Source organism: Taurulus bubalis (genome assembly GCF_910589615.1).
Source record: "Taurulus bubalis genome assembly, chromosome: 9".
Lineage (NCBI taxonomy): Eukaryota > Metazoa > Chordata > Actinopteri > Perciformes > Cottidae > Taurulus > Taurulus bubalis.
In genome coordinates this window covers 4932037-4947691 of record NC_136597.1, presented here as the reverse complement: position 1 = coordinate 4947691, position 15655 = coordinate 4932037, and the positions used below count along the sequence as shown (strand labels likewise).

The window sequence follows — 15655 nt, the reverse complement described above, 5'->3', positions numbered from 1 at the left end:
CTGTGCTTCAGTTGAGCAGGTATTAACCACCATCTCCGAGCCATGAAAAGACGAATTAAAAAGAACTGCCATCCATTAAATGGGAGCATTTCTATCACGCAACATGATGTCTGTATTACCTTCGGTTGAGTTATGTTAGTTACTGTTTCATAATGTAGTTAGGAAAAGAAAGTTAAAACCACAGCCCCGGGATTGTATTACAAGTATTCCTGTTACAGCTTTCAGAAATACAATAACAGAACTACTGCAATTACTTGTGTAGAAGTGTAGTGTTTCCAATTGTGCTCATGTCCCCAAAACCTAATAGGCTTTTTTTTCACTGAAGACATTGTATTATGTCACAGTAAGGAAAGCAGGGGTGGGAAAATAAAATGAATGATGACTGAATTTAATTTTGCTACTTCATTTTCAGAGTGCTGGTATTGTGCGTGCTGGCTTAATGTTATCAGTAACACCTGTTTTTTTCTCACTAAGACAAGACAATATGTATTATTATTATTAATATGTCTGCTTTAAAAAGGCTCATTAGCTGACACTTGGTGGCTTAATGCCTATTGGTGTTTGACAACACAGTATCATTAAGGTCGGCATAGTACGACCATATTGCATGCAAAATACACAATATTGAGCCAATTATGAATACAAACCTTTTCTTTAAAAAGGAGGGACTTTAAAAAAACAAATAAACCTGCAATATTCTTTCAACATTGTTTGCGCTATCCACTGTTTATTGTGATTCATAACGGTAAAACTGTACATTTACTCTTCAAACTGTTTCCAAGTGCCAATTAAGAGCGTTAGCTAATACTAAGACCTGAGCTAACACCCCTTTTAAGTCAGAATTCATTAACTATATTCCAAATTAATTTGATATAGTGTTACCTTTGACTAGTAGTAATCTAAATTATGACTTAAATAAAGAAAAGTTTATTACAATGCAGCTTCCTCTTGGAATTACCACTAGACCTAAACATTAGCCTGAACCAGAAGCTAACTTAATGCTAGCGAGCTACAATGAAACGTTAGCTAGCACGACCCTTCAATGTGTTGAAATACAACAGAAAATAAGGCCGTTTGTCCATTCATTTTACGATAATATTGTTTTATGATGATCGGAGAAAAACTAATTCATTTGTTGTTTTAAGAGAATTATTCTGGTAAAATCCTGATTCATTACCTTTGGGGAGGTTAGTTAGCCCACTGGCCAGAGGAAATGGTTACAAACAGCTCCGGACATGCGCAGTGAAGGCCTGCCAGCAGAAGCGAGAAAGGTGCCACTGAGTAGCTGTTGGCAGAGGGGACGCTAAAATAAATGGTTAACAAAATGTAAAAGAATTGGTTGAAATACGATAGTCAAAACACACGACAGATATAAAAACGAGTTCACTCATCTCCATATATTAATAACGTTGCTGTCTCTGTGTATAATCGAACAAATTAAGTGGTTTAATTTGTTTGGGGGACGTTCAATGTTTTCTCCCTTTGCTCGTACTTTCCACCCTCAGCACTCTCTGAAGGTCATCCCTAAAACGATAGAATTGTGCACGTCCCCAAAACCTAATATTGTTGCCGAAATAGATACAACAAACAATATTAGATTGTTGTTTATTATATTTTATGAATCGTAGCACAAGAGAAACGACACTCGCGCAATCAAATGAAGGCATCACATGAAGCGCACCACAGCTGCCCAAAGAGAGCAGGCGTTAAAGCAGTGGGCCCCTGGCGCCATCTAGCGGCTGGATGTTAAGATGGCGCACTTTCTCGAATGAGCTGCTGCTTTTACGTGCTTTGCTGCGCCGGCTGCTTTCTCCTGCTCGTCTGCACGCCTGGAAGTGCTCACCCCACTTTTCTTTCGGCAGACATGTCGACAATAAAGGAAAGAGCCGCGGCGTTGAACCTCGCCGAAAAGCTGTGTGTGCGTCCTCGAGGTGAGTCAAACGAAACACACAGTTCAGAGAGGTGTCTGTCATGGAGGCCCGTAAAGTTGTTGTGGTCATCAACCCCCACTGACTAGGCTATCGGTTAATTAATTGGGTGCTTTCCTAAGCACCCTTCTCTGTGCCCTTGCTCCCAACGCCGCACAGGTCCTCTCGTGCGATATGTCTCCTTTTGACCCTCTCTGCGTCCTTGTCTTTTAGCCCACGGCGCGTCCGGTAGACCCGTCCGGTCCTCCTCCATGTGGAGCGGCCTCATCTCCCACCTTAGGTCCTCCGTGACGGTGAAGCGCCGTCGAGTCCACCTCAAGTCCCACGGCGACTGTTTCCTCGGCTCGGAGGCCGTCGACGTGGTGGCAGAGCACATCAGCTGTGTCAAAGCCTTTGAGGGTGTGTGTGTGTGCTGGGCAGTGCATTTAACATATGGCAGCACAATTTGATATCAAATAATTGGGTGGATTTTTAATTTGAGGGGTTCAATTTCATCCTTGCCATTTTATCATCACTTTTTTTTCTTTCTTTTTTTAATGGATTTTTATTCACAAAGGTGCCAACGTGTCTCGGGACAAAGTGGTGTGTGTGTGCCAGGCCCTGTTGGACTGCACTGTGTTTGAGGCTGTGGGCACCAGAGTGTTCGGCAAAGTCAAGAAGAAGGATGTGTTTCAGGACAGCAAGAGTGCTCTTTACAGGTCAGGAGGTCACACACACACACACACACACACACACACACACACACACACACACACACACACACACGGATGTACTCCTAAAGCCACAGTCCATTGGGGTTAATGTTTTTTTTTTTCTTCTCCTTCCCACACACAGGTTTGTAGGCTTGTGTTCTCCTTCGGTCGATGAGTTGGAAAGGGGTGCGCTTGGGAAGGGGATCCAGAGACTGTTCTGCAGTGCCCCTTCAGACAGGTACTAAGTCGGACATGTTTTCAGTGTTCCAGGCCTACTTCCTGAACACGTGTGTATTACTCACATCGACATAAATGTGTCACTAATAACTACAGACATTACCCACAATGCAACTCAAGCCCCATCAGTCGGAGATTTGCGTGTGTTCTGCTAGTAGCATTTATTTATTTTCACTAGAGGCATTTTATCAGACTTCACTCAAACTTTCTTTTTCACATTTAACACACTTTTTGAAGCTAGAATTACAGGATAGGGATGTTTTGATTTCCAAGTCACTAGAATACCTGACAAATCAAAGTCCCTCATCACATTGATGCAAAAACCCTGTGGATCCAACCTGGCAATGAAACAGTTGTGTTGAGAAAAAACGGCAACACACCTGCATGAGCTCTCAGTTGTCCCGCTTTTATTTATTTAATTATTTATTTGTTTGCATTCCAGGCAGGAAGAGCAGATGTATCCCACCGGCTCACACGTTCAGACGTCCACCACCCTCAAACTTACAGAGACGCCCACAAAAGCCAACCAGCTGGACACTCCCGGTCCGTCGCTAGAGCCTCTGGCGGACGCTGTTTTACCACAATCGTGTAAAACGCTGTTTTCATCTGTTGAAGCTCAAATAGATCCGTTCCCTTTCTAACGTTGCACACTTACTCATGGTCACAGGGGAGAGCCTCTCTCTCAACATGCACGGGGGGCCAAGGAAGCACCCTGATTGGACACCAGTGCACCACAGAGTCATAGTAGGAAAAGCACGGACGTATTTGTTGGTGTTATTGATCTTCACCTGCGATGACTGATCTGAGTCTTAACTACAAACTAGATCAGGTTTTTTTTAATGTTTCCCTCTTTGCCTCCATTAACGGCACTTGATTCAGTGTTTCATAAATGCTTTTGATCTCCTTAAAGAGCAACGGCAAATGCTGCCACCTTCCGTATTATATTTTCCCCTCAGATAAATTAAATCTAGCAAAGACCCGCCCACATCATATTACTAGATATACTCATCCTCTCCCAGAGATGACTCTTTTCCTCATACAGTAGTGTTATTCATTTATATTAAGTCTTTGGTTTACCTGGAATATAAAAATAAACATGTACATTTGTATTATTATAATATTAATAACGTAATTTATAAATATATTTTGCAGTGGTCGATGAGGTGTGGCAGGAGCAGACTCTGCTCCGGCTGTTAAACCTGGTGGAGCTCCCCCTGCTGGAAAGGGTGCTTCAGTGCAGCCAGGCTCCATCACCACCTCCTCCGTCAAAGCTTCTGGTTCACAGTAACCCGGACCTGATCTACAGCAGCAACCACCTGGACCGGCAGATCCTCAAGGCCTTCAGGGACTCTCAGTACGTTTCTATAACGTATACAACAGTACATCGCCTTTTTAATGTCATGAAATCTGTCGTTGCTTCCTTGTCCCTCAGGGAGGACGAGTGGCTCGGTGCAGCTATGGATTGTCTGGACTTCCTCCCTGATCAGCCGGTGGTTGAGCTGAGCAGGGAGCTACCTCACTGTTTCCCGCAAGACCAGGACATCTGTCAACATGCGCCAGCCGGTAGCGGTTCACAAGACGGAGGCAAGTTCTCGGGTGCCTGTCAGAATCGGGGTGGGAGGGTTGTATCTGGTGTCCATGTCCGCCAATGTCAACAATATGCGTTTCTGGCTCCAGTGCAGCTTCTGAGGTCCACTCCCATCCACCACGGCGACGAGCGGCCTCGTCTCTTCCCGAGCGGGCTGGCCCAGTGCAAGCTGCTGCTATACGGGACCCTGGTGAAGCACTACAGCCACGCGGACAGACCCCCTCTGCTACCGCAGCACATGGCCGACATCTACACGGCCGTCACCGACCTGCTGGGTAAGAACTGGCTGCGCGTGCCAATCCGGCGCCAACCTACAGTTCAGGAAAGTGAAGCCAATGTGGAAGTGCATTCTCTCTGATGGCCACCAGGGGGGCGACTCCACTGGGTGCAAAAATACGCCTGGTTGTTTGGAAGTCTGTTAGAAAACGACTACTTCTCTTGATTTATTCCCTCAGTAAACATGAGTTTATGTCTCAATCTCTAGTTTCAAGTCTTCAATACAGCATGATGTTCATTTCGTAAATGATGGTGCATTTAGAGTCAAACAGACTATAAAGCAGGGTATGCTTTAGGGCGGGGCTACCTTGTAATTGACGGACCGATACCAGAGCCATACACGGCGTCTCTACATCACTCCTCCGCAGTCCAAAAATAGTCACTTCCGTTCACAAGATGGCGACGGACAAAATGCAGAGCTCAAGGCGTCAAAATGGCAGTCCACAAATCAATGGGTGACATCACGACGGCCAAAAAAAGGTCAAATGCAGTACGCCAAAAATACTCTGATCTACTACGTACTCTGACCCACAATCCTTTGCGCAACAGCTATATGAGCAGGAGGGTCAAAGTTCAAGGTGCCAATTTGGGGTCAAAGTAGCACGTCCCAATTTTATGCATGCAACAGTACGGACTTTGTAAAGCGTTGCAGTATGCACCGAAGTTCCTCACACGAAAAGTAGATTTTTCTCACGCATTTAGATTCACGCTGTCGGAGTAAAAACAAACCGGGAGTCGTGACCACGCCTGTTTGTCGTTCCCCACAGGTCCTGGAAAAACAATTTTCCAATCATTGAAAACACATTGGGGAAATTAAGAATGGTGGGGGGGGTTGTGAACGATCTTGTGCCAGTTATGTTTAAGTATCTACAAATGTTATAAGTGTTTTTAATGGGCTGCTCTCGGTTATGTTGTGGATTTATTTTTTATCTGACTTCCACAAAGAGGAAGTTATTGGCGTCTGACGCCTGTCAGTCATGCGAGCCGGTCTTTTGGAAAAAGCCTGCTGTTTGTCAGTAATCTCTCTACCCCTCCTGTTTGCCCGCCTGCCACCAGTGAACGCCAAACTGGCCACGGCTCTGGAGGCGCTGCAGTTGTGCCTGAAGCTGCTGCCTCCTGGCCGCAGAGATGAGCTGCGCATGCTGCTCACCTTCATGGGCTTGGCGGCCGAGCCGCAGGGGATGAAACTGGACAACGAGGTGAGAGCTGGTGACTTTTTGTTTTACTTGTCCTTTGGGTATAAAAGAAAGAAGGGCCTGTTTCCAAAGTTGTACCACGTGTTTTCTTTCCCCTGTAATTTGACATTAACGATGTGCCGCACGCAGATGGAGAACAGGCAGGCGGTGCAGAGGTCTTTCTCTCGGGCAGTCATCCACAGCAGGGTTCTTCCAAAGGAGGAAGAGGACCTGCTGGTGGTCTTCATGCTCAGCAACGTAGAGGACATCTTTATGGTGAGGGCATGTCCCATTACATTCTGAGTGTCCGCTCCTCGGGCTTTCACCCAAACAAGCCATGGGCCCCTTTTTCTTTTAAGGTGAGGGTGAAGATGCACATGCAAATAAAAAACACACAATGGGATAACTTTCTGCTAACATTCCCACAATGCAATGCATCATATTTGGATGCATATTGCTCCCTGTCGATCAAACTATAGAGTGTGTTGTACAGGGAGAGGAGTGAACCAGTAAGGGGTTTTAGTATATGTTGCTTCTGCTTAAATTTACTTATCAAAAGCCATGTGATTTTGGGCTGTACAAAATAAATTAATAAATTTAATGTAAAGGCCTGCTCCTCCTCGAACTGCAAACCAGATTCTGGCCCTAATTTATTTAGATCTTTGTTGTCAAAATGTCAATGTTTGTTTTGACGTGAAGTGGCTTTGTAACTCATTGTTGCGTGAACAAATTGCTTAAATCGGAGTCACAAAGTGTAGTTTAGAAAACGGCGTCCCCAACACGTTTTGCGCGAGGGCTTCGGTGAAAAAGAGAAGTGATCTTGACTTGAAAATCACAATAATCTTTTTGGGAAAGCGCAATTTCGTCGACGAACCACAATCATTTAGACTTTCTTCTCTTTGCTCCAGATACCGGAGACCCTGCACAAAGGAGTGAGCAACACGCTGGCCAGCCTGGCACAGGGGAAGCAGCCCGATGTGACGGGTAAACAAGTGTTGCTCCAACACGAAACACTGATTAAAAAAGAAAAAAATCAAATCACTGTTCTAAGTCAGAATAGACTATCAATAAATCTGACCATCTCACTGGGTTGTATCTGTTGCTGTACAGCAAGCTCTAATTCATCTCCGTCTTTTTCTTAAATTTGTTTAAATGATCTGGCACCATTCAGGGATTAACACAAATGTGACATCTGGGCTTGAGGTTTTTTCTGGCTCCCCTCAAATCTGGAACCACATTGCTGTGGTCTTGGCCTATTTAATGCTGAAATAACATGACTAACATAGTACACAACAATACACATTGTACATTACAAATGTAAGTTGTACTATGTATACATACATTAGTCATTTCAGCATTAAATAAGTTATTTCAGCATTAAATAGGCAAAGGCCGCAGCAATGTGATACAGGCACTGATGGTTCTCATGCCGATGCAATACCGGCCTGCGTCTTGTTCCATTTGGCTTCCTACTGGAGCACAATTTGCTTCCACGGCTAATATTTTTGTTGGCGTAACACCTCCTGCTGTATAATTCTTGTTGCCTCAAGTTAAGATTTACTGTCAATTTCTCACACTTACGTTTAGAAATGAGACGATTGGATGTTGACTTTAAAATGTCGTATATATAGATTATCAAAATGTCAATACTTTCCTTTTTTTTTATCACACCATCTTGCTCAAAAGCCACACTAAACCAATGTGTTTGTGTTGGAGCAGATCAAGTAATATGTGTGCCATGCGGAAGGGGGGGGGGGGGTCGTGTGATGAACACGCAGAGAATCAACATGGGACTCTTCAGTTCCCCTCAGCTCATGGATTTGATTTATACGCCCCAAAAGCGTTATTGTTTTGCTTTAGCTCTCACCGCAAGTCTTAATCTCAAATAAATTCAGAGGAAACTACCTTGATGTCAAACTACAGAAAATAATTCAGAAACCACAGCTGCTTTTGCAGAGTATTTAGACTAGAGGCTCTTTAGCCAGATATTCCCCCTCAGGTGGAGACTAAATTTGAGCTAACAGGCAAAGCTGTAGTCACTAGACATCAGTCATGTGACCAGAAACCCAAATGAAATGCTAATGTTGCTCCACTTCGGCTGGATTTCCAGACGGGCCTTTGCTTGTTTCCCTTTGACAGGGAATTAGTGTGTGCGCTAATAACTGAATCCGATGTTCATGATTGCAGAAAACAGCCCCCTCGCTGTTTACAGTTTTTTTTGTTTGTTTTTTGTGTTTTTCTTCTCTGTGCTTCAGGCTTTACGTTCTGTCAGCCGGTCTCCTGCGGGACTTTCGCTGAGTCTACAAAGAAGACGACCAACCAGGAGCTGTGTGCTCTGCTGGGCACCATCCACCACGACACCAAGATCTCTGCCAAGGAGAGAAAGCGCCTCCTCCGGCAGTTTAATCAAGCCCACCCGGAGATATTCAACCAGTACTTTGGTGACTCTGCCGTTAGTGTGCTGTAGTTCTGTGCAGACACATGGTCTCTCTCTCTGTCTTCCTCTGTTGCACATGTAGCTAGTGTTTAATGAGACATTTGTGACTGCAGCAATACCTCCAGCACGTGATTGCACCCGTACGTGTGTGTGTATCTGTATTCGCTTCATTATTGATAGAAATAAATAAACTGTTGATATATTTTTTTTGGGGTCATCTTTCACTTTTATATGGATGCAAAGGTTCATGCGAAACAGATTAAATAGACTAGAAGAGGGGGAGCCCGTGATTTGAGGAAGAAAAATGGCAGAGTTCCAAAAGCAACAAAAACGTATTGCAGTATTCCGTTTTCTCAGTCCGATGTCTACCCAACCCCAATATGTGTGTATAATTTAATTAATTTGTGAGAACTTTTTTTTTATCTATGACTTGATGGATTTCACCTACTGTAGGTTACAGTGATGATCAAAAACCTAGCTCACTTCAATCACAACCACCATTTAATTTGAATTTCTTTTTTTTTTTCAATTTAATCATGATTCATTACTTCCGGGCGTGTGCGCGTGCGCCAGAGAGAAAGTGGGGCTCGGCCGTTACGTCAAGCCCCACCCAACACCGGGAAGAAGACTCGCTCGGTGAGCGGCGACGCACGAGAAGAAAGGCTGCTGCGACATCAGTGCGCGCGAGCTCCCTGAGGCTGAAACGAACGCCTCCCTCCCGCGCAGCGCGGTGTCCGGCGGCGGCGCAGCTGTGAATAAACCGGTGACTGCTGTCACTGAGGCGCTGTTGTTTGTTGGCAAGGGAGAGCCCGAAAGCTAGCGGTCGGCCGTCTCTTTCCTCGGTGGCTTCCGACAAGCTTTCAGGTTAGTGACGTTGCCGCGGACGACAGGAGTGAGCCGCGGCACCTGCGGGCCTTGTGGTCCGTTTACCATCTGTCGCGTACACCACCTCTGCGTCAGCCAGTTAGCATCGCACTTGCACACTGGCTCCTCTACCAGTCTAGGTGACGTCATCACCCAACAGACCACAACAACAAACGTGCATCTCTCCTGATCTGTTTTAAACTGTAACAACAACAAAATCCCATGACATCATAGTTAATTGATGGTAGCCACACTGCATGTCTAGGAAGAAAGAGGACAATCCCAAATAACAACTGTTATAGTAACTTACATGTGACGTTCCACATGCACTGCAGTCATTTTTACTGATTGAAATTTTCCACACAGACCCGGAGCATGCCGAAAGAGGCGGACCGCCTTGAGGGTGCAGCAGACGAGGAGGAGAGGAGGCCGGATGCTTCCGAGGTGGCGGTGAGCAAGAGGGGCCGGGCAAATACTCCGAGCCCCCGCAGGGGGGACGCTCCTCATGGTGAGGAACCGACTGATTTAACTAGCGCGCGCACACACACACACACAGGAGAGAACAAACAAGTCTACTCGGGTGAAGAAAGGTATTTTCATTTACAGCTGCGGTCATGTTCCAATCCGCTCCCCAACGCAAACTGTAGCCGCCCAGCTCAGTCTCTCCTCAGTTCTTTATTAGCACAGAACACGTGGACTCGGAAACAGTGGCGTAGGATAGTTACGACGGGGCCCCGAGGCACACACCGCTGCTTTTAAAGGCACGACTGCTCGCTCGGCCCGCAGATGGGCTCAGCTTGTCAGATTTTTTTGGGGTCGCAAACTAGCCGCTGTGTGTCATCTCGTCAATCCGTCAAAGTAGACATTGGACAACATCGACATACCCAGCATTCACCGTTGCCCATATCTGTAAGAATCATCAATTAGCTTTTATAGTTTATTTCGTTTCCATAGTTTATGTAGAATAAGCATGTTTTGTAATGGTTGTTTCGTACACACTCTAATGTGTAATTTTGTCAGAATAAATCACACAAAGATGGATTTCCCTCACAGCCAGCTCCCCCAGGCTCGTCTCCGTGGAGGAGCTGATGGAGACGGCTAAGGGAGTCACCAACATGGCTTTGGCCCATGAAATAATGGTCAACCAGGATTTTCAAGTCAAACCTGCGGTGCTTCCTGAAGGGAGGTGAGAGTTCAATCAGACACAGCTTGAGTCCTCGTCTTTGACAGAGTTCTTTCCCGCCGGAGAAGTAACAGTGCCCCCCCACCCTGTACAGCTTGGAGCGCCAAGTGAAGGAGATAATGCACAAAGCGTTCTGGGATTGCTTGGAAGCCCAGTTGATGGAGGAGCCGCAGACGTACGGACACGCCATCAAACTGCTGGCGGAGATCAGAGAGGTGAGGTTCAGACGCAAGGTTTTATTTTTAGCTGCCGCCTCATCTCTCTGCAGATACAGATATCATCCCCCCGCGGTTGTTGTGTGTTTTAAGATAAGATAATCCTTTATTGGTACCGCAGCGGGGAGGTTCACAGATCTCGTTTTGAGAAAGGCCACAGCTTTGCCGTACCATCCGTCTTTCCCTCTCCCGCCGCCAGTCACCGTCTGTCTCACGACCCTTCCTCCAGACGCTGCTGTCCTTTCTGCTGCCGGGCCACGGCCGCCTGCGCACCCGCATCGAGGAGGTCCTGGATCTGCCCCTGATCCAGCAGCAGGCTGAGAACGGCGCGCTCGACATCGGCGAGCTGTCGCAGTTCATCGTCGGGATGATGGGCTCGCTGTGCGCCCCCTGCAGAGACGAGGACATCGGCAAGCTGAAGGAGGTCCCCGACATTGTGCCCCTGCTCAAGTAAGCCAGGCGACTATAATGAGCCCAGCATGCTCCCCGGGGAGGCCCTCGGCCTATTTCTGGATGGTGTAATTTTATTCCAGCGGCTCAGAGGTCAGCGTGTTCTGGTGTGACGCAAGCGTGGCGGATGAGCTAACGCGGACCCAATGAGAGCGAATGACAAGTTCACTCTCAAGCCAAGTGGAATTTCACACCTCATGGTGCGTTTTGAGAGGAGAGAATCTCACGACATTTGATTCCATGTTTCTGTCTCCTCCCTCTATAGGGCTATATTCTCCGTGCTGGACCTGATGAAGGTGGACATGGCTAACTTCGCCCTGACCAGCATCAGGCCTCACCTGATGCAGCAGTCGGCCGAGTACGAGAGGAGCAAGTTCCAGGGGTTTCTGGAGAAACACCCCAGTAAGGATTCTCTCTTCCATTAAGTCATGTTAGGATTTATCCATGCAGAGAAGAAAAGAAATCGCATAATGGACCGGCACATATAAGTAGATCCAAACCTACATGCAGCCATTTGACAGCTGAAACCTATTAGTAGCATTGCTAGCCAATCCTGGCCCACCCTGAATCAAAATGGTGTCAAGTGAAATTCTGAGGTTTTGATTTGCCACTTCATTCGACATATACCACATTCACAATAGTCCACTCGCCTTCTCAAACATCACATACATTTCTCCTATTTTTAGCACAGTACAATCCTTATTTGATATTCGTCGGTAAAATAAGTGGAAATATTTAAGTAATTGACTGCTGATGTAATAAATGATGGAAGAAGTTTCTATTGGCCAACGGATGGATGTGGCGTCTCCCTGGTTTTGGCATCCCGAGTGTTTAGGGGGGTAAAGAAAACACCCAGGATCTAACGACAGAACGACCTGTTCTTTAGATGCCTTAGACTACACTGAGAAGTGGCTGGAGGAAACGGTGAGATGCCTGAGGGAGGAAGGTTCCTGTGGCGCTGCGTCGTCCGACCCTCCATCCCTCCTCGCCGTCAAGGTCCACAATCGCGCCTATCTCCGCCTGCTGACCTGGGACCACGCCTCCGACCCCTTCCCCGAGGTAAACACGAAGCCGGTCACCGCGTTCTAGCCATCAGGTATGTCTTTTTTAAATAAATAAAAAACGCTTCTTCCCATTGCACTCCACAGACGGTATTGATGGATCAGGCCCGGTTCCAGGAGATGCACCGGGAGGAGGAACAGCTGGTCGTGCTGTCCTCCGTGCTGCTCGTCGTCTACACCACCACGGGGGAGGCGATCTCGGGCCTCCCGGGTCTGATGGAGACGCTCAAGGGCGTTGTCAACGCCATGCTCGCAGACATGCACTTGCCGTGAGTAGCGGTCACGGGAGGGGAAGGGGCATTTTGAGTTTATGTTCAGGTTTTCTACAGGAACATTGGAATGTTTTTTACTTAAAGCCATGCAATTTGACAATATTTTGGACCGTCGTTATTACTGTAAATAACAAGTAATAATAAGTAAGAAGTTTCAGGGACGAAGCTGAATAATTATATTATTTACACATATCACACGCTCCGTCTGATCTTTTTATTATTCCCGTAATGTTTGCCCCGTAAAGCAATATTCTATAAATCAAAAGAGGCGATTCAGAAAAGTCTTAACTTAAATTTCATGAATAGTAAAACATTAAAAAAAGTATTATTATTCATTATTTAAGATTATGTTTACGATTTGTGTACTTATTGGCTCAGTGTGACTAACGTTGTTTTGTCGGTTGCATCGGCGTCGTTCAGATGCTCTCCACGTTGTTAACGCTCACAGACACACGATGATGGGCGGCGAAAACGTCGCAAATGAACGCTATTATTGATAGACCCCGGTTCTACTCCGCTAAGTGACCTCCCACAACGAATTCAGCTTGAAATGTGTGTTGCACAAGTTGCGTTGCTTCCCCTTTAATGCTTCCTTGTTGCCCGTCGTCAGGTCTTTTAGTGTCCAGGAGGCCTTAGCGACCATCGGGGAGAAACTGTGTGTTGAGCTGAGTCAGTGTCTGAGCCAGCATGGCTACTCTCCATTCTCGGCCGACCGAAAGGGCACCCTGAGGGGACAAATCTCAGCCATCGTGCAGCCAGACAACACCGTCCGCAAGCTGATGGGTAAGAAGAGCTGGGGGGGGGCTTCCTGTGGTCGACTGTGTGTTTTTTAATCGACGCATTTATGTGACAGCAACTCCTCTCTCTTCCTTTCCTCTCCTCGCAGAGTCCCGGGTTCAGAACTTCCTGCTGGCCTCCCTGGAGTCCAGTCAGCATAAGACCCCTCCCCCTCTCCCAGGAGGCCTGGCCCCGGTCGGCAAGGAGGTGAAGGAGCTCGCCGTTCGCTTCAGTCGCCTCATCAACTTTAACAAGCTGGTCTTCTCCCCGTTCTACCAAAAGATTCTCCAGAAACTACTGACAGCCGGGGTGAGTCCCAGCGCAGGGACGTAAGCACCCCACCAACACTAGTAAGGGTTTAGATTTAGAGAAACGGGTTGAGGACGCTGATCTGCCCCCGTCGCTTGCATCTTAAACCAGCATAATCAACAACAAAACGCTCGGATCATCTCAGTTGCATTAACTCGCAGTGTTGCTTATATGATCAAATCTCAGGCCTCATAACCTCCTCTCTCCATGACGTGTTCAGTATTACTAGCACGGTCGGGTGTCATCCGCTTGATATCCGAACTAATACAATACCTGTGTTTTAGAACCAATACTAAAACAGGACCAAGTGTTACAGTCACCTTACTTTGTTGCGTGTAAACACGTTTTTTTTTCTACAAAAAAAAAATATGGCTAGGTAGAATATAAGATGAACAAAACTACAATTTTAAATCCTAAAGATCTAAGTTAAAGATGAAATCAACAAGACAAAAGGATCAGGGCCTCCTTTATTTATCGAGCGTCTCAGTCCTCGCTAGCCAACTGTTCTCAGAGTGACACATGTTTAGTCCTGCTGCCTTTAGGCCCAGAAGTATTTTGTATCTTTTTGTAAAAAAAATGTTTTACCAGAGTCCCATGGCCTTATCCATTTCAAAGGGGCTTTATGAGAGATTGGGTGAATTTTTTTTATCAGCCTCTCAACGGGGCGACGGCTGAGTCGGACGCTCGATGCTAACAGTGCTATGAGTTCTAACAGTGCTATGAGTACTAACAGTGCAGGCTATGGCAACAGTGCTGACAGAACCGGAGAGTGAGAGCGACTTCATTCCCTGCTCAGGTGGACTTCACACCACTGTATCTTTACAGAGCAAATAGTGGAATGCAAAGAACACATTCTGTCCACGAAACCAACTACTAAAGGCATTCATAAATTAAAGTTTACAATAATGCCCTGATTCATCAATTTCTTAGCCACTAGGTGTGAAGTGATGGGGAAAACAAGCCACATTAGTGGTAATAACTGGCTCATTGATTGATTCATGTGCTTAAATTTTTATTCTCTATCTTGTCAGACGTCCCTCGGCTGAAAAACAAATAGCGAACCTCCGACCCAATTAACCGAGTTACCATGCTGACCGCAGCGGCCTTTTCGCATTTTTTCCTCTCGTCTGAACCATCCAAATAAAGGCACGAAATAATAACAAGCTTGAGTCTGAGCACATCCTGGAGCTCTCCTTCACTAAGTACCGGCAGAGATGGGAGTCATTTCCTGGTTTAGGAGCACTGATGAAGTGTTCGTACTCTAGAACACAGTTGTGCTAAACATGCATCACTCATAGAATATTTGGCCGGGATGGACTCGCGACACTCGGACAATTTCAGAAATACAAAACCAACGCCGGCCTAGTATTCAGGAACGGCTTTTTTAGGGTGCTACTGACACGGTTTAATTGATTTGAGCGCAGACGAGCGTAAAAGAGAACGAACAAGACGGCAGACGGCGGCATGTTGCCTTCTACGCTGCTGTTGTAAGGAAATCCAGTGGTTACACAGACCCGATGCCACTTTTACATCTTGTGTTTGAAATCTGATAATTATTACTCTGCTTATCAGATTGAATTTGTGAAAGTAACGGTACAAATGTTCGGGTACGCATTTCTTGCAGTGTATTTAAAACACTCAATTTATGTTGAAATGTAAAAGCCTGCTTGAGGGTCCAAAATGCAGCCGGGGGCTGAGGCCATGCAGTATTTAAATGTGGCCATAACGATTAAATCCATCTAAGATTGAACAGATTCCTCATACAAAAATGAATCTGTGAATAATTCATACATATTAAAAAATGTAATGTAAAAAATATAAGGTGTGTAGACGTTTTGTATCCACTGTATGTGCATTTCACAATATATTAGAAAAAAAGGAAAGTGATCAGGAAGAACTGACGAGTCTTGAAGGGAAACCAGACTGCTGTTATCGACCAATTTGAACTGTTGCTCTCTTTAATTATCTCCTCCTTACTATTTCTGATGGTTAATAAGATGTTAAGAATTCTTACTTTTGTCAAACACGTTGGGCCTCATTCACAAAAAGATTACCGTCTCAACAGATTATAAGTTGTCAGAAAGGAGTTTTTTATTTTTATTTCAAGCAATAGTCTGCTTCGATCCACATTTGTTGGCATTCAGCCTTTCAAACACAACATTTTGCTTGCCGGCGCCGCCTCCTGTATTAA

At 45.9% G+C, this 15655-nt stretch overlaps 2 protein-coding genes across 2 annotated transcripts; both read left to right on the top strand.

The window, feature by feature from the left end:
- Positions 1-1864: 1864 nt before the first annotated feature.
- LOC306741765 (DEP domain-containing protein 7-like) lies at positions 1865-8363 on the top strand (the record flags this gene model as incomplete). The annotated part of the gene is made up of 12 exons (XM_079224082.1): positions 1865-1931; positions 2142-2327; positions 2485-2626; positions 2763-2858; positions 3300-3445; positions 4010-4211; positions 4290-4453; positions 4535-4720; positions 5778-5920; positions 6047-6172; positions 6805-6880; positions 8152-8363. The coding sequence occupies 12 exons, from the start codon at positions 1865-1867 to the stop codon at positions 8361-8363; spliced, it is 1746 nt and encodes a 581-aa protein (XP_079080208.1).
- Positions 8364-9572: 1209 nt separating this feature from the next.
- On the top strand, positions 9573-13488 carry tcp11l1 (t-complex 11, testis-specific-like 1; the record flags this gene model as incomplete). The annotated part of the gene is made up of 9 exons (XM_079224081.1): positions 9573-9705; positions 10251-10383; positions 10475-10595; positions 10825-11045; positions 11311-11447; positions 11932-12104; positions 12194-12375; positions 12989-13161; positions 13265-13488. The coding sequence occupies 9 exons, from the start codon at positions 9573-9575 to the stop codon at positions 13486-13488; spliced, it is 1497 nt and encodes a 498-aa protein (XP_079080207.1).
- Between the last annotated feature and the right edge of the window lie 2167 nt (positions 13489-15655).